Genomic DNA, 23,341 nt, shown 5'->3' on the forward strand with positions numbered 1-23,341 from the left:
AATAATGTTTTAGCAGCCAATAAGGAACTTTGTGGGTGAACCTTCTTATCAACCTAAAAGCTGTCTTGGTGGTCCTGCTCCAGGTTGGTGATACCTATTATGTCTTAGTGCATAAGGGTCCCTGGTGAATCTTGCTTAACTCTGCATTTTCTTTGCTAGGTCAGGCCATCCCTAGCAACTGTAGAGCAAGCAGAATTTTAAGAGCCAAATCATCTCTAGGTGTCAATTGCACTGTTTTCACACGAGCAAATCTTCCATTTTTGTCTGAAACCTGATGGAATCTTTGCATTGGAGCAAAAAAATAGACTATATTGAAAAGCTAAACCCATGGAATAACTAAGACCATATTCCCTTTTTCATTTATTTTGAGTACTGTCTTATTGATAACCTATGGAAAGTGGAGGATTGCAGCATGGAAAAAATTGCAGGCCACCCAAACGAGAACAAGCTGAGGCATAAAGCTTGGTAGAACAAGGGAGTCAGAGTCACCATCGCTTGTTTTTGCCAGAGATTCAGAGGCAGGTGCGGGAGTGAGAGAGGTTTAGTGTGGGGAAAAAAAGGAAGGTTTCAGGTGTGTTCCGATTGGAGGTTGTTTGCATGGGGAGGCTGGTAACAGGCTGACTAGAAGGAGGACAGCCTATGTGATTGATTAGTAAGCATAATTGGCTTTTCTCTGGTTGGTCCCAAGTTAGAAGAAGGGTCATAAAAGAGGGAAGTTGGTGGTCATTGATCAAGTTATGACTGTTCTGGGCTCATTACATATATGGTCATTGCATGGGTCTATTGTCATGTATGGTGTGGCCATTGTTGGTTTGTATATTCAGTCTCAGCATGGATCTTAATTTTTACTTCCATTTTCAACTTAAAGTATCATGTTCAGAATAGAGTAATAGTTGCTTTGAGTGAAAACCAACCCAAATAAAATATAAATAATAGGCCAGTTCAGCATGTGCCATTCATTTTTATTTCATCCAAATGGTACAATCATTTAATTAAAATTTAAGTTCATTTGATAGGCAGTCCGTATATACGACTCTTAATTAAACCGTTCTTATTCTAGACAACTGGAACAAGTTCCAGTTAATATTTATTATGAAGTATTGCAAGTATGGAAAGTATTGGCTTGGCCAAAAATTTTGTTCAGGGTTTTCTGTAAAGCTGCCCCCTCCTGTTTTTATAGGGCTCAGAGCTAAGAATGGTTGTTATATTTTCAAATAGTTGGGAAAAAATCAAAAGGATAATATTTCCTGGTGCCAGAAAATTATATGAAATTCAAATTCCTATATTTGTAGATAAAGTTTTATTGAACCCCAGCCGTGCTCATACAGTCACACATTACATATGGCTGCTTTTGTGCTACAGTGGCAGACACTGACAGGGACCATGTGGCTCGCCACACCTAAATTATCTATTACGGAAAAGGTTTGCCAAACCCTGAGCTAGAGTATTGCATCTTCTCCTTTGATCACTCATGGAGTGGGTGAGATTTTTTTTGGCAACATGGCAAACCCTAAGGATCCTAGGCCATGCAATGATGAACATGCTCTGTTACAGTGACCAATTCCGGAAAAAATTAAAATATTCTTTTTGTTGTTGGAAATGAAAAGAATATCACTTAATTTTATAAGAAAAAACACATATTTCTACTGAAAATATTTTCAGTCAATAGATTACTGATTGGAGGAATTTCAATTCAAAAAGTCAGTACTGTTTGCAGCCACTGAGATGTTCCTAACTGGGCATACTGATACTTGAAATTCCTCCTGTTTTTAAGGTTTCATCCATGTTTCACTATTAACACTAAACTGAATTCCACAAGTATTTACTGAATGCCTATTCTGTGCCAAGTACCATGTTAGGCTCTGGGGTTACAGTGGTGAATGAAAACAGGTATAATCCCTGCCCAAATGGAATTCACAGTCTAGTACAGAAGCCGGCAAATGTTAAAGGGCCATAATATTTTTTGGCTTTGTCACCCATAAGGTCTCTGTAGCAACTACTCAGGTCTGCCATTGTAGCAGAATTGCCCCTGTAGTTTGCCCACCCCTGACACAGTGGGAGAACCAAGTATTATGCAAATGTATGTAAAACCTATTGTCATAGGAATTTTACAGGTGGGGTATGAGACCTATGAGAGAACCTTAGAGGGAGAGAGACTTGACCTAGTTAAGGAATCGGGAGAGGTCTCTGGAGAACTGGAAATTGAGCTGAGATGTAAAGGAGGATTTCTGGATTCCCTTACTCCACTTGTTTCTGCTCCTGGAGCACTACCACCACATGGGCTTTGGAGGAAGGTGGACCTGGGATCGAATCTCAGCTCTGCTTCTTACGTGTTATTTAACTTCCACTCTTCAGTTGCCCTGGTTAAATATGAATGCTAACTAACAGGAATAATAAATAATGCCTCAGACACAAATTAGGCACTGAGATCCCTGAAATCTTCTGCCCTCCTGAGGAGATAATAGTCACCCTGGCTCCTTGAATTACTTGAACATCTCTGAGGCACCTCTCAGCTCTTGGATATTTCGCGTTGAAAGTATTCTGTCACTGATGGACTTCTAGAGAAGCCCTTGATCTCTTCCAGCTTAACAGCCCTCTCCTGCCCTCTTCTGGCCACAATGTGTCACTGTGGCCCTGCAGGTCCTGGTGCTCTCCTTCAGGGTCACTGCACTATCTGTATTAGCATATTGAATACCTTTGAGCCCTGTACTAGAGCACATGCCCAGTTACTGAGTCGAACAAGACCAGTCCCTGAAACTGGTCATACACTGTGAGAAGCAGACAAGTGAAGAGATGATTAGAATATGGTGGATTCCTTCTAGTGAGTGGCTATGGAGGGTAAAGAGGCACCTCTCAATCTTTTGGGGCGTTGGGAATATACAGGGATGTCTTCCTGAAGGAGCAGCTGACGTAAGCTGGCCAGGAACAGTAATAGCGTGGCTGAGTGGAGATCTGCTGGGGGTACCAGTTGGCAAGAGTGGGGGATAGGCTTGGCCGAATGTGAAATGCCAGACTTCACCCTGAAAACTAAAATCGTTACTTTTTGCTTTAACGTTCTTTCTTGTAAATTAAAGGTAAATAAGTTAATTCTTGGTGTATACCTAAACCAAATAGTAACTGTGTACAGATTATTTGTAAAGAAGTATTAAAAATAATTTTGTTTAAAAATTCCAAAAATCCCTGAGTATTATACCATGTACTATAACTTAGGTTACAGATAAACACTTTGTGTGCTAATCAAATATTTTAACTTGATATGTGCTCTACAGAAGACTTTTTTAGGCCAAGAGATATTTTTAGAGAAAGATCAAAAAATTCGTGTAACTCTCTGTTAAAGTTATCTTTTTGTTATTGTGATGAAAAGGACTTGATATAATTTATTTTGATCATTTAATTCTGGAAAAGAGCCTAATTATTGAAGCAGAATCAAAATTTCAGTAAGAAATACTTAAAAAAATCATTTGCTCAGAAATTTTCAAAAGATCTCTTCGAAAAATTAAGATCTGAACTAGGAAGAGAGTTTAGACCATGGTTTTCAAACATTAGAGTCACCTGGAGGAAGTTTTAAAAATCCCTCTGCTCAGCCAGACCAATTCACCCTGAATCTCCGGGGGTGAGACCCCGGCGTGTTTTTAGAACTCTCTCCAGCTGGCTCCATTGGGCAGCCAAGTCTTGAAAACTATCGGTTTGAGACAAATATATAACAATGTAATTGTTATTTTTATCAGTTGACCCAAATTAAGAAAGTATTTTAACTTTTATATTACCTATCCAGTACTAGTTAGCAAAGTAATTACTATACACTGTAGCAGCCAGAGTAGTAATACAGTACAAGGATCTAAGACAAAACAAAGCCGAGCTAGAAAAAGGGTTGTTTTTTGTGTATTTTTAATGACCATTTTAACAAATTATTTAGTAACATTAGCAACCACAGTTGCTATGAATTGTTCTAGTCTTGTTCTTAAGGAAGCAAATTAAAAATGCAAATATGTATTATTTCCGAAATTCTTTGCATTTGAGGACTTGTAATCATATTACTTGCACAATTTCTCCTTTTGCATACGCACTTTTCTGCTAGAAGAGGACATTGGAGGGGAAAATAATTATTAAAATGACTCCAAATGTACTGCGACAAAAAGATAGTCCTGGTAATCAGATGCATGATCCCTCAGCACCATCCCCCACCCCACCCCCGCCCATTATACAATCGTCCAGTTGAGAATTCTTGGGGCAATTTAAAATTGTAACTTCATAAACCTATAAAAGATACATATAGACTTTTTACATTTTATTTATTCCTACAGAAAATAAGAAGAAACAGAGTCCTATCAAAAGAATCCGTCTCCCAGTGGTTGAATGTACTATGAAAAAAAATCAACAAAGAAAAACTAACAAAATAACTTAAAGGATACACCTGTTGTGAATTTAAAAGGTACAAAACTACAGAAAAAGTGAGTGCATTTTCTTTTATATTTTGCAACTGTCAACGGAAGTCTTAAAAGTTTGAGATTTAACAAACTCACGCAACCCTCGCCAAGGAGCAGAAAAAGGAAATAACCTTCTAAAAATACAAATGGATAAACATGGTCAGATTATTAAGTGCAAAAATCTTATTTTGCTCCCAATAATGAGTCTCCTGAAGACTTCAGAGCATAAAAATCACAGCACACGTATTACCAACCAACCACAGGAAAACTTTATGTACTGTAGATATTCTGTATTTTGTTAAATCTAGGAAGCTACCAACTGAGATATCACAATGTGACAAAAATTGTGTCTCAGGATTCATAAAATATGGCACGTGCATATATCCTTCAAAAATGAGATATGGGGGAAGGAAGTATATTTATTCATTTGGGAAAGAGACACTAATCTTACTACTTAACATTTTGAATTATTTCCACAATTAGTGTGGCAAATACAATTAAATGCCAGATATTTGAGATTTTTTTGTAGTTAAGCGTTTTATTATCATTTTTCTTTACAGGAACAGGAATAACCTGAAGATGTCTTCAACCAAACTATCTAAAACAAAAGACCTGTTATATAAATTATGCTCTATTTTTGTAATAGATCAAAATACTGTATTGGTGAAAATAAATAGATAACAAAAAACAACATACTTGATTTCCATGTTTGCTATCAGACCCCACAAGTACGTCTGACTTTATAATTCAGTATACTTGAAACATTGAAACACAACAGGCATGCACAATTATGCCAATGCTAAGGATTCCAGATTATACTTGTTACAGTTTTTCTTAATAAAAGCGGGAACAACACATTGCTAGGTACACAGAAACATGATTTTGCACAAAAGAATAGCTAAATTATTGCGAGAGGCAAGTGCTTCCTAATAGGTTTCTAGGGTAATATAACCGTGTGCTCTAAGTGTATGGTGTGTTATACTACATAATGGAGAATGATGGGATTTTGTATTTTCCATCAAACCACAAAATCTGTTAAGTCAAAAAAAGAAAACAAACAACAACCCCCCCATAACATTAGGTGTACTGACAATCATATTCCCATGTATGACAGAAGAGTACTAATACATTTTTTTCTTTACTTCCTTTTATTAAAAACACTTCTTAGGGTTTTTTGGCATTTTACATTCAGTGTCCATTGGCTCCTTCTGAGAGTATCCGTGAAGGTTCAGTAAATTTTGCGGTGAACAAGTAAAAAAGGGCTGGTGTGGGTACCAGTGCCAAAAGGGGTAAATCTTGCTCGAGTTTATCCACTCTGGAAATGGAGATTATTCCATAGGCATGAAGTAACCAGTGGCTGAAGAGAACAATGAGTCTTTTCTTTCTGACCAGAAGATCATAGCAGTTCTACATAATTTTATAAAAGAAAGAAAAGAAGAGAAATACAGATTATTGGGCTGAATTGGCTAGATAATTTATTACATTTTACTTTAAAACATATTATTGTCACACAAAATCATAACCTCAGAATCACAGGGACCTAAGAAATCACCCAGTCTTGCTACTACACTTCACAGATGAGGAAACTGAGGCTTCCTACATTCAGCACTCAGCGGCAGCACCAAGATGGGAGCCCACGTCTCTAAGTTCTGGTCTGCACCACCATTCGACCCTGAAACACTACCGCTTCTTCTGAAAGAGCTGAACTGGAAGGGGAACGCCACATTATGTGCCTTCTTCCTGCCCTGATCCACAGCAGCTGAGTCTACCAGTGCGAAGGAGGAGGTACATACACCCAAATTCCTTAACTCCAGCATTCCTAGAGTCTGCTGCCTGGATACTTAGAAGGGAGCAGAAATGACATGTGACTACTCTGATTTCCCTTGTATCTTTAATACTGCTCTACAATATACAGAAATTGGAAGGAACAAATTATTATAAAAGTAATATCTAAATGTGCTAATGAACACACTAAAATGTAATTTGCAACTGGTTACTTAGCAACTATCCCTCATTAAATGGCTCATCAGCTCACCTAGAGCTTGACTGTCTTTTCCTGACTTGAATCCCTATTTCTGATTCATGTATAGAGTGCTAATTGAAGCACATGAATGTTTTATATATGGGGGATTCCCAGCAGCAGAGAAACAAATATGATTCAAGCTAATCGAACTTTCCATAGTAACTATGGATAATAAACAAAAATTCAAAAACTTCATTTTATTCAAATATCCAATCATTTTCCCCCCCATTTCCCTAGAGTTGATAAAAGTGCCAAAACTAATTTGCTTATCTTTAATTATACTGCAAAGTTGATTAAAGATTACCAAGGAGAAATGGGAGTAGAATACAAACGGAAGCATCTGAAAAATCACCATAAAAATACTGTCTAGTTCCTCTACTGCTAGTCTACCTAAAAGTCACTATGATTTCTAGGTGGTTTGTTCCTCCCTCTCATTCTTTCACTAATGTAATAGAAACAGGAGTTTCAAGAGCAACCACTCCGAAATAGTTAACAACTTTCTCTGGGGTGAACTTTTTTATGTTAAGAATTATAAGAGAGCACATATCAACTGTAGTGGGCGGCTGAAAACAGTGCATAGGCACTAGATTGGCAAGCATAGAATGGAAGAGTACTAAGACATGTTACACTTTTATTCCTTTAGAGTTTACTCTCTAAGAGTTCTAACAGTGGCCTTCCACTGAAATATTAAAAAGTTAGAGGCACAAAAAGGATATCTCAAGATAGGAACAGCATCGGAACTAATGTGAGTGTTAATAATATTTCCAAATCACCAAAGTATTACAGATATTAGAGGGCAAAAGTACACATCCGTAATCAAGAAAATAAAATTAGGGACAAAACATAGAAGGGTATGGAATGTACACTGTAATTATTGATGACTGTTAGTGTTCACTGCAAAAAAAAAAGCCTAGAATCAGTTCTATATAAAATAAAGCATTTTTATGTTTCCTTCAAAATAGTGTTAATAGGGTTCAACATTTCAATAATTATACATTTTCTATGTGGATAAATGATGTGAAATGAGTTTTTTCTCTAACATGCTGGAGTTAAGCCTGACTACTTCACTAATTTCCCAAGCAAATATTGTCTAGTATACAACTTTTCATGAACTAATGAGCCAAAAGCCACTGAGTGGCATCGTTTAGCCAAGGATTACTAAAACAATCAGTTGTAACATATCATATCATATGCACTATTCTCCTATTCAGTTATCAAATCTATTAAAAAAAAAGTCTTTAACAAAGGAAAAAAGATGTCCTACCTCTATTTCGGAAGCCGACATGTACACAGCCAGAGTAACCAAAGATAATACTAATATAATGTATGGGAAGGCGTAGTCTGAAAGACAAACATTGGTATTATGCTGAAAATTAAATTTTCTGAATAAACCATCAAAAAATTCAAACAGTATAATTCTTTCCACAGACAAAAACCTTCTCAACCAGTCTTGGGAGAGAGTGAAGCCCTAATGCTCTAAGGCAGGGGTCAGCAAACTTCTTCTGTAAAGGACCAGATAGTGAGTACTTTTGGCTTCGTGGGCCACGCAGTTTATGTCTCAGTCACCTAAGTCCGCAGTTGTAGTGGGAAAGCAGCCAGATCATACAGAAAATGGATGTGTCTGTGTTCCAGTAAAACTTACTTTATAAGTTTGTAAGTTATAACTTATTTATAAGTTATTCAGACAATAAAATTCAAATTTCATATAACTGTCACATGTCAAGAAATACTACTCTTCTTTTGATTTTTTTTCCCAACAGTTAAAAAATGTAAAACTATCATTGGCCCAGCTTTGAAGACCCCTGCCTGAAGGCTTCCACTGCTGTAAAGAATTAACTTCTCTCCTATGCATCTCGCATGATACTAGTTATGTATCAAACTTGGGAGAATTGGCAAAATAATTACTCAATTTTCTGTGTTTTGTGGTCCAGATGGGGAACTTCAGTTGAGAAAGGCTATATATAAGAGTAATTCAGCTTTAATTAAAAGGTCATATACCAATAAACCTCAAAGGCAAAATGGATCATTCAGTGCTCTTAATGTCAAATTTCTAGACAGTTCTACTTCAAATACAGTACAGTAAAATAATACTTTAAGTGAAATTTTTTCTTAAAAATACCACCTCTTAAAATGTTCTAAATTTATAGCTCACTAAAACAAATGGACAAATTGAGAAAGATACCTTGAATTATTTTTATACAATTATTTTAAAACGATTAACTTCAGTTACTAAAACTATTAATCATTCTACAATACAATGCAGTGGAACCCATCTGGAACATTTTCAAATGTTAATTAAGGATATGGCAGCCCGAATCTCTGAATTATCTATGCAGGTCTGATTCCAATTACTAAATAACTGACAATGATTAGGTCCTAACCAGCCATTCAAAAGAATCCCAATTAACTTATAAATAGCTAAACAATGTTGCTAATGATAGTAAGAACTGGTAGAGAAAGAAATGGTAGTAAAAAGGAGAAAGAGGAAATTTCCAACTAGCCCCAAACTTGTGGGGAGTAGAGGGAGGTTCTGGGCTCAAAGCAGGATTTAGAGTGGTTCTTACTCTAGGGTCTAAAACAATGTAATATTTTGAGCAACTAGGTCTGGCTGGGGGTAGTGCCTGGAAATCTTCATTTTAGTTCTGCTGGTGGTTCAGAGGAAGATCACACTTAAAAACTGGCTTCAATAATACTTCCAAGCAGGTAAAAGTTTGTCACTGACATCTTCCTAATTACCCCAGTGTCTCTCTCCCTAGACCCTGGTATCTTGAGCTACCAGAAGCCTCTTGGTGCTCTACTTTGCTCAGACTTGCTATATTCCCTTGTCATGGACTAAATGTTTGTGACCCCACTCCCCAAATTCTTATGTTGAAATCCTAACCCTCAATGTGATGCTGTTAGTAGGTGTAGGGGCCTTTGGGGTGGATTAGGTCATGAGGGTGGAGCCCTCATGAATGGGATTTGTGCCCTTATAAAAGAGACCTCAAAGACCTCTTCCCTCTTCTGCTATGTGAGGACACTGAAAGAAGACAGCCATCAATGAACCAAGAAATGAGTCCTCACCAGACTCCAAATCTGCTGGTGCCTTTTCTCAACACCATAAAATTATGAGTTGGTATGATACCCTCTGTGACTAATCTCAGCAGACTGCACAAGTTTATACTTAGTGCAAATAAACAATAACTCCTTGATCCTCCTATGAATGTGTTTTGAGTGGAGGCTTGTTAACAAAATGATCCAAAGACTTTCAGTGTGGGAAAAGGCATTTTCCATATAGGCAGCTACAACATAGGAAGTAACACTGTCTGACAGTCTCCTTAGGTTAACTTTCCAAACCTTTCCCTGCTTTCCACAGCTTTTCCATTTTCCCCATTTCATAACCAAGAGGTTCTATACAATAGCACCAGTGGCAGTCTAGGACACAGGGATTTGAGGGCTGGCAATTCTTAAATCTTTAAGCCTAGTCAGCTCTCCCAAGCTTGTCTAGGATAAATGACTACCTGTGCTCTTTTGAATATTCCATGAATACCTAAAACTGAATTCACTTCTCACCACCCTATTTGCTTATTCTAACATTCATTATTCATACATTCACTAGTTACTAAGTCAGAAAGCTCCTTTATCGTATTCTCCTCCCATTTCCTCAACCCCTATATTTAATTAGTTACCTAGCTTAGTTAATTCTGTCTTTGAAATAGTTCTTCTTTCCCAGTGTTTCTCTGCTTTAGGTCAGACAGTCAGGCCTGGCCTATGGCTGTCATCTCTTAACTGATCCCCCAGGTTCTCTTCCCTGCCAATCCATCTTCCACACTGCTACCAAGTTATCTTTCTAAAATGCAAATCTAGTCATGTCACTCTTCCTCTTGAAATCCTTTTAAGAGCAGGTCTCTAGTCCCTAGAGCAAGAATAGCAACCTCAAATGCCTACAGAGGTCATCCAGGAGAATGACTGAAGTGGGCCAAATCTAAGAAAATAGGAAATGGTAGGAGCTAGGAAAAACTATAGATTTTCAAATACTATGCAGGCCAAAAGAAACAATACATCTGTAAAACCAGAATATGAGGGATAACAGACCCCTGACTAGTCTCCAATTTCTTCTTCCCGTGGCCTTATCCTCAGCTCCACCCTCCTAACTTTGAATCAAATTCATTACTAAGCTACATTACTTGCACAGTGATGCCATCTTGCCCAGTTCCTTCAGGCCAGAAGCTTGCCCTCTGCACCCACGCAGGTTCCATATAAAGATGGTATCCAACATCCTTGCAATGTTCAATGTCACACGTTCAAAAAGTCCCTCACTATGTTCTCTCAGCTACTTATAGCTTTCCTAGTAATATATGAGCTCTTTAACACCAACTTTCTCTCATTCTTCTTTCGAGTCACAGATCAGTCTAAATGGTTGCTGAATAAATGAATGGATATATTAAAAAAATATATTGAGGATTTTTTACTATATCTAAGTCTTTCATAAAGGAATTTAGAAAACTAAGACTTAATGGTAAACAGTATATATTATCACGAGTAATTTCCATCTATTATATGTAAAAACCATCTATTATATCAAGAATAATTTCCATCTATTATGTTTTTTAATTTATACTCAGGTTTTAAAAATCTTCCTATTGACGTGAGCTTCAAATACAAAGTATTCTCTAAACAGAAATCAGTTTTGATAAAGAATGATGATATGTTTTAGCAAAAATATATACTATGGTTTATTTTCAAGAATAAAAAACAGAAACCAAACTACAGAAAAAGGTCCAAAATTATACGCAGAGAAAATATTGTTTATCACATATAGTAAATATATTTCATTGACTTTACCCAACAAACTTACATAAAAGGCCTCCACCAACTGCCTGAAGCACGGTTAAAATTGGGAAGAAGTAAAGTGCAGCATAAATACTTTTAAATCGATCAGATTTCCCTAACCCACAGGCAATCTTCTTTACCAGAAGAGGTCGGAGCAGCATCATTAATACCAAGCAGAATGCATAATAGATAAATACAATGGTGTATCTGGAAAATAAAATGAAAAATTATAACATCAAAAAAATGTTTTAAAATGTATTTTTATCATTGATCATCTTAAAATCAAAGATCCTGAAAAAGGTTTAAAAAGTCTATCCATCGAATATTCAGACTGGTGGAGGGTTCACCAAAAAGACTCTCATAATACCACTGCAAAGTGTATGCTGAGTCATTTCCGGTAGACAGTTTGGAAATGTGTATCAAAAATCCTAAAATGTTTATATCCTTTAATTCAAAAATTTTACTTGTAGAAATTTATCAAAGGGAAACAATCAGGTATACACAAAAACCTGATGAACAAGCATTTTTATTGAATCACACAATAAAGAAAACTCAGGAAGAAAATAAATATTCAACAATAGGAAGTTGGTTAAATTTTAGAGTACATTTATGCTGGAATACTATGCAGACATTAAAAATCCAGTTATGAAAGAAATGTTAACAACAAAAGCAACTGTGCCTCATACATTAAGTGACAAGAACAGGCTACAAAACGGTATGTGCATAGAATAACCTTAATGTTCTTTAAAAAAGAATAAAAAAATAAAATAAAAAGTGCAGCTGGAAAGACATTTTTAGCAGTGATCATCTTAAGAAATGGAATTATGGATTATTTTATTTGGGGTATGCCTTTTCTGTTTTCCAAATATCCTATAATGTAATTTTTACAACCAGAAAAAAAGTTGCAAAAAGATCTCTGTATCAGCAGACTATAGTTTCTAGCTCCTTATTTTGAATATTTATATTTCTATGCACATAGTTTTAACTTCCTTTCCATGAGGATTTTCAAATTATTTTTTTTACTATCTTATACGCAAACCCTCTCCCTTGCAGGGGGGAGTCAAGGGAAGCACGGGAGTTGTTTCAAATAACTGACCACATGCCTCTTCTCCACACAGCTTAATGATACCGGGTCGCTGTGCTCTCATGATGCTTTTAGGTCCAGCCCTGTACCATACTGCATTATTTCAAGCCTCACTTCTTGGATGATGAGTTTTGTCTTCTTAGGCTACCTCTTACCAATATCAAAACAAAATAAAATCTGTCTATTCCTTCAGCTTGTAGTTCCTTAAGAGCTCCAAAAAGACTATTATTTTAATCAGAAGGAAACCATCATGTGCTACCTGTCCTAAAGAACTAGGAAACTAGCTTTTGGAAGCAGATACCTGTTTCCTGCCCCTGCTCTCCACCAGAAGACCTCATCCTCTACCTCCCCCCCACATCCATGCCCCTCATATGCACATAGGATAAATCTGACAAGCTAAAGCTAAGTTTTGTTACAACAGTAATTACTGCTCATTGTCAATAACTCAAAGTTTTAGTAAACATTACCTTTTGCAGTAAGTTTCTAATGATAGAAGCTTGCATATTTTTCCATATCTTATCTAATTAATTTTGCCTCAAAACTATAATTATCAGTAAAACCATTCTGATATTTTTCAATTTGTAAGGAATTTATATATACCAATGGAGAAGATATCCTCCACTAGTCAATGTAATAGTGTTCCAAAGGTTTCTGTTAATATTGCGCCACTACTTTTTGTTGACTTATAAAAAAAAAAATTCATTATGACTTTGGTAGTCCTACAGCTTTCAGAAATGTTTAGCCCCAGTCTAGCCATATATGTAAGTTTAAATGGTTATGTAAAGTAACATGTATGAATTCAAATGCTAGTATTATAAAATCTTCTCATACTTTTAATAAAACATTGTTTTGTATAATTAGTAAAACAAGGCAGACAGTCCATTCCACAGTGACTATTGGTAAAGCTGCTAAGAAAAAAAAAATACCTACTTAATTCAAAGATGGTGAACAGATGGAAAATGTCCTAATCAATGAAGTTGTGTGATGAGTCTGACTGAGTGCTGTGACAAGGCTCTGAGGCTACACCCAACTCAGCAGGACAAGTGCTGTAATAAATTAGAAGTGGCTGTTATGACTGCAGAATGAGGGCTGCGAGTACCTATTTGCCATCTCTGTTCTCATATTTTTTGACTCTCCTACAGGATTTACAGATATTATAAAAAACACTATAGATGTGAATAGCAGCAAATCAGTCTGATTTTGTTTTAAATAAGATGTTTTAAATACATCTTATTTAAATATAATATCTGATTCAGTAATTAACTTCTCTGTATAGGACCAGGTTAAGTTCTCCAAGTCCCCAGGACAACTCCCCAGAGCTGAGGGTTATAGCTCTATGAAATCAACAAATAAGATAGTATCAGTCTTTTAGATACAATTTATATATATAAATATGTCTGGTTGTCTCTGTATATATATAAATAATTTGCAGGACTTAAAAGGTAGGCAGGTGGAAAAGATTTTTATAGCTCTATATCTGGATCTCGTTTTTTGTTTTGTTGTTGTTTTTTTCTACTTTTTTTTTGGATCTCGTTTTTTGCAAAGTATCTTTTTACATACGTGCATGTTTGTTTTTGACACTTAGTACTATTAAGAATTGCACAAAAAGTACTATTTTTTTGAGCATATTACATAATGGTAACTTGCTACAACTATGAGAATACAAATACCAGACTCTTCTATTATACATTTACTGAGAAAAACACATCAGAATGAACACTAATTCACAGAAATTCTAAAAATGTAGGCCAGGGTAATATTATACAGAATGTTATGAATTTGATATTTAAAAAAAAAAAAAAGAAGAAAGAACATGAAGCCAAGCACTCTAATAATAATGCCAGCTACTTATAAGTGCTTCCTGTATGTAAGGCATTTATTTAAGTCACCTTATAAGGTATCATTATTCCCATTTTTACCAACAGGAAAGCCGAGGTTAAGAGGCTCTTAACATGTTCAAGTTAACAGCTGACAGGCCTGGGATTCAAACTCAAGCCTGTTTTTAGCTCCAAAGCCTATACTACTTCCTGTATGTCAGATATTGCTTCTCTGTTGTATAAGAAAAAGGTTTTCCTTATAATTCCCTTTTTAAGAAACAGATATAGCTTATTTTAGAAGTGCTCATACTTCAACATCAACACAAAAATACTTTCACTTCTATTATACTAAGATGTATTTCTATTTCCTCTTCTCAGACTATGTATCACGTAAAAGAAGAAAATCATTTCTGTATATCTCCCCCAGTGCCTAGGAGCCATTTCGCAAGGCTCAATCTGCTTAAATGAATGAAATCTATAATCATCATTTAGAAAAAAAATGATCTTACATCTAAATAAATACTTACAGTGGGTAGACAGCTTCATGAGTACAGTGCACTGTGGTAACATAATCTGGACTTGGATTGTAAAGCATGGTGTACCAATCAGAAAGCATCAATACTCGACATGAATGGATATAAAGCACACCGACTGGATCGCTCACAAGTAAGGTGATGATAGCTGCCATAGTGCATTCAAATAATGCAGTGATGTGTTGGAAAAGGGCACTGGAACTAGTAAAACAAAGGAAGCACAGTCACCAGAAAATTCTCAGCATGTTATGTGGCTTTTAATAAAACCTGTGTATGCTTCAAAATATGTATTCTAAAAAGAAGTTTTAACTGATAAATCCTGAAACAAAAAAATCTTCTAAATAGGTAAGTAAAGCCAAGCACATATGAAAACTACTTGAGAAGGATTTAACCTTTACTAAAGGTTTACTAAAGGTTTACTAAAAAGGGATAAATACTCATCCCAGGTAACACTGTGCCAATATTGTCTAAATGTGTAGAAGAGCAGAAATTAGATCTACCTTTATCTTCAGTAACTCGCCAAATTATTAAAAATGTCTTAAAGTTATCTATGCATCATTTTAAATTATCTTAAACATTAAAAGTACATAAAAGATTATATGTAATACATATTAGTTATAAAATATAATAAACATCGTAAGCTCACCACCTAACCCAACAACTAAAACGTTAACAATTTATATCTACCTGTTCCTCCCCATTCCATATTCCTGTCTCTCCCCTAGAAATAACCATTATACTAAATGTTCTTTATCAGTTTTTCTAAACAGGTTTTATTCCAACTGTATTTATACTTCAAAACCACTATTTAGTTTTGCTTATTTTTCAACATGATAAAGTGAGGTAAGCTTTCTGAGATTTTTCTTTCCACTCAAAATTACACTTCCAAGATTCATTCATGGTTTTGCTTATATCTGAAGTTCAGTCGTTTTCCTTGCTGTATAATAATCCATTGTGTGATCTTTCCATTATTTATCCATTCTGCTTTGTTAGTAAAACGTGTTGCAAATGTCTTCCTCTCAGTTTGCGGGTTGAATTTTCATTTTCTTTGTGATGTCTTTTTATGAATAGATGTTCTAAATTTTAATATAGTTGCCTTTATCAATTTTTAAATTTCTGGTTAGCAGATTCTCACTCTAAGAAAAATATTATCCTACATTTTCTTCTAAAAGTTTTAAGGTTTTGCTTTTCATGTTTCAATCTTTAACTCAGAAGAGATTTCTGTGTCTAAGTTAGTATATAACTTTAGCTTTTCCCATTTGGATATCCAATTGTCCCAGCAGCAGCATTTTCTTGAATAGTTACTGTTCTTCCCACTAAGCTGCCATGCCACTTCTGCCATATCAAGTCTCCTATATAACCGGCCTGTTTCTAGGTTCTCTATTTTGTTCCTGGGGTCCATTTATCTATCCCTGAGACAACAGAATATGACAATAATTCTTGATATTACATACATTCTTTTACTTTTTCAGTGGTCTTGGTCATTCTTGGGCCTTTGAACTTCCATATAAATTAGAGAATTAGCTTGTCAAGTTCCACAGTATAAATCCAATGTAGCTTAGCTACCTTGGTCTTGGCTACCTCACAGTACTGTGATTCTGTAAATGAAATATAGGGAGGTAATTGATTTTATATACTTAGCTTACAGCCAGCCTCTTCACTAAACTCTCATTATTTATGATTGCTTCTCTATAGATGCTTTTGAGTTTTCTATTTGCACAATGTTTCAGTTACCTATCACTGCACAGCAAACTACCCTAAAACTCAATGGCCTGAAACAACCACCAGTGATTATTTCTCACTGTTCTGTGGTTTGACTGGGCTCATCTGAAAGAATGAAAAACAAATTCACAGAATTGCTTTCTAGGAAGCAAAACACATCCCAAGCAGAATAAATAAAAAGAAATTCACATTATAATTAAGCTGCAGAATACCAAAGATAAAAGAGCAGCTGGTCAGCAGCCCCCATGTGCTCACAGCTGACAGCCAGCACCTACTCCAGCATATGAGTTACTCATTTTGAACACCACAGCCCAGTCCAGCCTCTAGATGGGTGCATCCCAACTCAACATCACGTGGAACAGAAAGGACTACCCAGTTGCTATCGGCAGTTAACCTCTGGCCACCCTCCCAACGCTACTGCCTGGTTTGTCACTCTGGCCCCAGCTCAGGGTGGGTTTGCTTGTTTTCTGAAAAAGAAGAGTTCTCGGAGATCCCCCCTTATTCCTGTGAGACCAGCAATGTCTTAAACAGTATGTCTCTTCCAGACTTTAGTTATTTCATGCAGGAGGGTGACCTGGAGCTCCTAATTAGCCCATGGTGTTGGAAGCAGAACTCCTGTGCCATTTTACACAGATGAAGACACAAAATATGTAAGTAAACGTGTACACTTTCATATTACATAATCCAATCTTTTGCTTCCCTACAGAATTCATATTTTTAGAGGCCAAATCCCAACCTCATTATTTCTTGCCATGACTTTGGCAACCTTCTTACTGGCTTCCTCTTCTCATCATGCTCCCTTTCAATCCATCTGCAGTCAACTACGTAATCTTTACAAAATGGAATCCGCTTTGAAAACTCCCCTTATTAAACTACCTCAGTGGATCCCATCTGCCTTTCAGGAAAAATACTTCCTACCAGCCTTACCTCCCACACCTCCTGCCCTTACGAAATTACTTTGTTTCCTCACTGCTCCATTCATCCCAGCATGCTTCATGCTCCACCTGAAAACATGTCACCTATCTGGCAAATGGTGTATCCTTCAAGATCAGCTCTGGGGTTGTCCCCAGGTCTTAGGAGTATTTCCTAAGACTCCCCCAGCCCCAAACCTCTTTATATCTTGGTCTCATTTAGTCCCTATTTCTCATAGCACCCTCAGCTCTCATTTCTTGGTTATGCTGTGCTCTTTCTTGGCTCTAGACTTTTGCACATCTTTTTCCTACTGTCTGACTCTTTCTTCAATTCCTCTCTCAAAAACTGTTCATTTTTCAAAGTTCAACTTAAAGTCAGTTTCTTCTCCTGTGACACCACCCTATTTTGAGAGGACAGAATTGACTGCTTCCTTCTTTAAGCTAGCCTTAAACCTCTGTACACACCTCTCCTATAGACCCTCACATACACTGTGATGGTCTGTCTACCTCATCTGCTGGACTGTGAGCACCCACATCTTCATCATCTCTGAATCCCACAACCTAGCACAGCACCTGGCACATTGCAAACATCCCTAAAGACTGTTGCATGAATACATCTGGAAAGCTATAAATTACATAAAAACAAATTACAGAAGAAGCACAGCTTCTGGCTTCATTATATAAAAAAACATGGAATTTCTGCCTATCTCTGCCCTGGCCTCAAAAGAAAAACAAATTTAATACTAAACTTTGGGGAAAGCAAGCAGGCCAGAAAGGGAAGTTTTGATTAGTGTCTAGCCCATGCATTCTCAATGGGCACTAGCACTCCCAAGGGGACAAGAATGGATCCTTGGGTATAAAATAATATTACACTTTTTATATATAAAGCACATGTATACATACACTATATAAACCAATAAACAATATATCTGCGATATTAAAATTTTATGGGGTAGGTGGAATTGAGGGAAGAAAGGTATCTAAAAAGCTTCTTTAAGGAGGAAAGAATGAAAAAAATGTCGAGAAACATGAGTCTAGCCTCAGTCAGCTAGGCCACTGCTTCCTTGATTTTAAGTGCAATGTCTCAGGAAAATGCAAGAGATAGTCCTTGTCTTCCTTGCTACCAATTTCCTAGGCAAAGCATGGATATGCAACCTCCTTTTTAAACCCACCTCCTTTCCTGCCTAAGCACTGATCACACCTCTGCTTTACCCCCAAACCAAGGCTCTACCCTCTGCTCTAAAATTCTCTCTCAAAACATATCTGATGTTTTAGTTCAAATGCATTTGGTGAGGTACATCCATTAAACCCACCTCTTCTCCACTCTGGGCTGAGAAGTTCCAAATGAGCAATTATTCTATTTTAGCTCTGTTAATCACATCTCTTTTCTAGCCCTCATCTCTCATCATTCTATTAACAGAAATTAAAAGCAGGATGAAAGCTGCTTTAAAAAAAATTTTTAATAGAGTCTTCTGAAAAAGTAATGAATGCTCTTCCAACGTAAATAATCACTGTGGACTTATTAGGTAGATCCAGAAAAGTACTGATTCTACTTCCACCTGACCTTCTCTTCACTTCCGTTCCTACCACTGGCCATCACTATTTCTTGGACAACAGCTGTCTAATATGTCTCACCACTAATCTGCCCTCCACATAAGTTATCTTCCTAAAACATACATCCAAGATGCTGTTTCTGTAAACCAAAACCTTCACCAATACATCATTCACTTGGCAAATACTAAGTGAGTATCTACTGTGTGCCAGCGGCTGTGCTGGTCTCTGGAGATTTCATAGACAACAACAGCGATGGCCACTGCCCTCATGGAGCCTATGGTCAGGGGTGGGAAATAACATTAAATGAGGAGACAAACATAACTACAAATTGTGTTGACTGCTAAATACAAAGCAAAAACAACAAAAAAATGAGAGTGCTATTAAAAAAGAAAAATAACGGGGACAAGCCTACATTAGATTGGGTCAGGGGAGGCCTCTCCGAGTAGGTGTAATTTAACCTGAGATCTGAAGGAAGAAAAGGCAGGTAGGTAAAAAGTGGCAGGGAGAAGAGAGTATTTCAGGTAGAGAGGAGTTTGGGGAAAGGGACAGGACTTAAAGCAGGAAAGATGCTGAAATGTCAGAGGAACCAACAGCCAGGATGGCTGAAATGTACTACCGTAGAATATGGTTCCTCATTCCCAGGGGGATGAGGTTCACAATGTCACCAAGGACTTTCACATTCTGGCCTCAACCCCCTTTCCCACCTTCCTTTTTATTACCTTTCTCTCATATGCAATCCACACTTTGAACACCCAACTACTTCCATTCCCACTCACAAGAGATCACGTTTCATACCTCCCTGCCAGTGTTCACGCTGTTGCTTCTGCCTAAAATGTTCCTTTTTTGAAGTGTTTCGGGTGCCACCAGGCACAATTTATCTCTTCCATTCTTAGTGATTCCAGAGCATTTTGTTTATAAAGCTTTTATATACTTTTTGTTATATACTTTTAAGACTGATTTGTATTATAATTAGTTATGTATACATTTGTCTTCTCTACAAGAGTATGACTATAAACCACATCAGTTATTTTTGTATCTCCTTCCCTGATCTTTTCAACATAAAACACAATGCTCAGTAAATTTTTTGGATTTGTTTTAGTATGAGTTTTCATAATTAGGTTGCAGCTATAACATTTTAACTACATTATACTAGATTACTAGTATTAAGTTGCAAAGTATTTGTTTTAGAACAATAAACAGTTTGTAATCATAGCCAAGTCTTTGTAGAAAACCAATGAAATTAAGAAATAAAAATATAACTAAAATACTCCCTCAGCATCACTCAGAGTAAAACAGACAAAGGATATTTCCCTTAATATTTACTGAGGCATGCCCTAGCATTAAGTTTCCTTGCCACAGTCAAAAGTAATCAGAAGATAAAGGAAAAACAGGTTTGCCACTTTTACAAAAACAGAAGTATAATTACTTGATAAGGTCTTCTAAATGATAGCTATTTCAACATCAGTCCACCCAGTTACATTCATAGAAAGTGCTAACCTCTTTTTCCCTGAGTACCATTCAATGAAGAACCAATGTAAAACCAGAGGAAGCATAGCCATAAATCCAAGATAGAGCCAATCATAAAGTTCTGGAGACTCTGTGCAAGGCTGACAATACTTCTGTGCATTTGTTCTCTGTCCTCTTGGACACACCTATGATATATAAGAACAGTATTTTATGTAGAGGTATTATCCTAGAACGTTAACACCTCCAAAAAATCATTCACTAAGACATCACATTTCAGTTTAAACATCTGTTTACATGTGCATCTTTTAAAAATAAAAGAGAAAGCATAAGTAAAATAAAAAGCAATCTACATTGCATTTGCTATACCTGTATAAGGTTATTAAAGGACTCTTTATTAAGTTACTAAAATAGTTGACTAATATTACGTGAAAAACCTAGTTATTAACACCATATAAAAACTGCAGAGAAATGCTCTGGAGTTGTAATGCTAAATTATTGTCCAAATCACTTTTCTATATTAATAAAAAGTAATTAGAAATTATTATAAAACTATCAAATTAGAAAACTTAGTAACTGTGACCGTCAAGATGTATTATAGATATATAATCAATATGACAACACAAATAAGGATTTTATTAATGCCTCCATATTCTTTTACAAGTTGAATACATCGAAGAAAAAAGTTATTCTACATGTGACAAGATTTCAGAAGCAAAAAGATTTTACAAATGAAATAACATACAAATGTTAAGACTTACCCCACATTCTCCATATATTTCAGTCGAGCCATTTTTAAATAACAGGGTCTTCCCACAATACAGTCCAAGGCATGCTGGTTGAATATCGACAGCTTTTTAAAAACAAATGCCAGTATAGTAACATCTTTTGTGATTATAAAAAATAAGGTAATAAGAGCTGAAACATTTGGCAGAAATATCTCAACACACTTTCAATTAAAAAATATGTATTAGACAAAAGTCTTGATGCATTTATTTAAAGGTTTCCTTTTACACTGTGACACTATTGAAGGTTACATGGAACCTTATTGCTAATACTGTTCCTTAAGATTAAGGTCCTCAACCAGCAGAGCGGACTTCATGCCCACAACTCAAAGCCTAACCTGGTACGTCTCCAGTGGCTCCAACCAGCCATTCCCCTTGATTAGATGGCCTAGCCTTTTGAATTTCCTTTTTTTTTTTTTTTTTTTAACTAGAGGACTAAGAGAGGATGGATACTTTTTATTTTGCCCAGTCAGGACATTAAGTGCAAGCATACACACGAAATCTATTATCACCTTCCTTCATGACAAAACACCCTTTAATACCAGAAAAGCAGAAAGGACATAAGTTCAGAATAAAGGGAAGGCCTTTAAAGTAAATACATTCACCTTACAAGAAGCTTGTAAATTATCCTAACTTTGGTCATTTTTGTAGAGGACAAGTGAAGATTTCATCAAGGCTGTCACTGGGCCTCTGACCAATACTTAGGAACCACTGCATTAGAATCAACCCTCTGATCTCAAGGCTTGGACAACATAAAAAGCAGCTCTTTTTAACCAAAAAACTCAGGGCCTACAGATTGTCTTTGACCTCACCTACAGGGAGAAACTATCGAACGAGTTTGTTTCATCAGTGACATCTGATTCCCTTCCATCATTGACTCATTCCTTCAGTAAACATGCATTAAGTTTCTGATTCCACTGGTGAAGGGCCCCTAAAGATTCACGGAGGAACATGACAGAGTCCCTACCCGCAAAGAACCTACAGCCTCGTGTGGAATAAATCCAAAACAACTGTGGCCGAATGTGAATTAACTTGGGAAATTATGCATTCTATGGCTATTCTTGAACAATCATTTCCCAAATTCTTCATGAATTCACAATCTAGAGACTGCCTGATCCACCATACTCTTTCTTCTTTCAAATTCAAGTAGACTTTTTTCTTTCTCCTTGTGCTTAAGAGAAAAATAGAAATGGCGCTGACTAAAATGTCTCAAGTTTAATATTTTCACTTTTATCAAATTTCTGACTTTTTAAAAAACCCATGGCCTTCTTTACCTTACTTGACACTTATTTTTAAACCAGTTGTAATCACAATGTTCTAAACTAATAGACGGAAACGAGTTGTTTCAGATTTTTTGAGCAGGCAGAAGGTAAAGAACTGGAAACCTTCTATACCGGTTTGGCATCTAGCAGATGCATAATAAATACATTTGAGTGTAAATATTCTAAAATTTCTCAAAATCCAAGGCCTGAAAACCGGTATGATAAACTGAACGCAACAGCTTACCGTCGACCAAAAAAACCCTAGCTCCCACTGCACGCTCACTTTCCCCTTTGATTTCCTTTAGTAAAGGAGGTCTAGATTTTTTGTTTTGCAACCGTCATGCCCCTTTGTGAAAGGCCCCCCAAACTTAACGTTTGATGCTGAAGCAGGACTCAACCGTTAAGCAGCAATTAGCTTCTGCTTCCTTTCCTGTTTTCCTGCACTTACGCCCGCGCTTTAAATTGTCAAGTCAACTCTCAGGAATGTTAAACAAAGGGACTGAGGTGACATTTTGAACAAACAACAAAGGCCTGGCCTCTTCCCCCAGTACGCAGCCGGCGTCCCCTCTGCAGTCGGTCTCCTCGCTGCAGCCTGTCTGGAGCAGAGACTACCCCTATCCCACCTCGGCCCGGCCAAGAGTTGCTGGGAGGAAGGGACAAGGATTCGCCGCTATCCGGAGGCCACCCGCTGTGGCCGAGCCCAGAGATGGGAGCGTAGGGAAGAAGCAGAGACTAGGATAAATGCTTCCCGGGACCTCGGCAATCACTCACCCATCGGCAGCTTGTAGGTTTCCTTGGAGAGTTTCGTGGATCAGCCGACCCCGCCGCAGCGCCCGGACATCCGGGCCAAAGCCGCCTCGACGGCTCCGCCTCCTGGTAACCCGGGCGACCGCTCCGAAGCCCCGCCCCGCCTCGGGCTTCCGGGTCTCGGCTCGAAGGCCCCGCCC

At 37.0% G+C, this 23,341-nt stretch overlaps 2 protein-coding genes across 4 annotated transcripts in view; one reads left to right on the forward strand and one right to left on the reverse strand.

Annotated features, from left to right (window-relative positions):
* CCDC175 (coiled-coil domain containing 175) overlaps nt 1–4,405 on the forward strand; it is a gene marked incomplete at both ends in the record, with an annotated part of 75,147 nt that extends 70,742 nt beyond the window's left edge. Inside the window, one exon of the mRNA XM_082649364.1 lies at nt 4,305–4,405. Within this exon, the coding sequence (XP_082505490.1) occupies nt 4,305–4,405 (101 nt within the window). The remainder of the gene's footprint in view (nt 1–4,304) is intronic.
* A 646-nt stretch (nt 4,406–5,051) lies between these two features.
* Nucleotides 5,052–23,251, reverse strand: JKAMP (JNK1/MAPK8 associated membrane protein). 3 transcript variants are annotated; one of them, XM_082649535.1, is made up of 7 exons: nt 23,166–23,251; nt 21,109–21,200; nt 20,381–20,535; nt 14,691–14,897; nt 11,288–11,469; nt 7,715–7,791; nt 5,052–5,834 (listed from the first exon to the last, which is right to left on the reverse strand). In XM_082649535.1, exons 1-7 carry the CDS (start codon nt 23,167–23,169, stop codon nt 5,616–5,618), a joined length of 936 nt encoding a protein of 311 aa, XP_082505661.1. In that variant the 5' UTR covers nt 23,170–23,251; the 3' UTR covers nt 5,052–5,615. The 3 variants fall into 3 exon arrangements, with proteins under 3 accessions (XP_082505661.1, XP_082505663.1, XP_082505662.1); XM_082649537.1 differs by having other exon boundaries at nt 21,109–21,232; nt 23,166–23,239; XM_082649536.1 differs by having other exon boundaries at nt 21,109–21,182; nt 23,166–23,237.
* Nucleotides 23,252–23,341: the final 90 nt, after the last annotated feature.

The sequence above is a fragment of the Grampus griseus genome (assembly GCF_964374135.1).
Source record: "Grampus griseus genome assembly, chromosome: 2".
Taxonomy (NCBI): domain Eukaryota; kingdom Metazoa; phylum Chordata; class Mammalia; order Artiodactyla; family Delphinidae; genus Grampus; species Grampus griseus.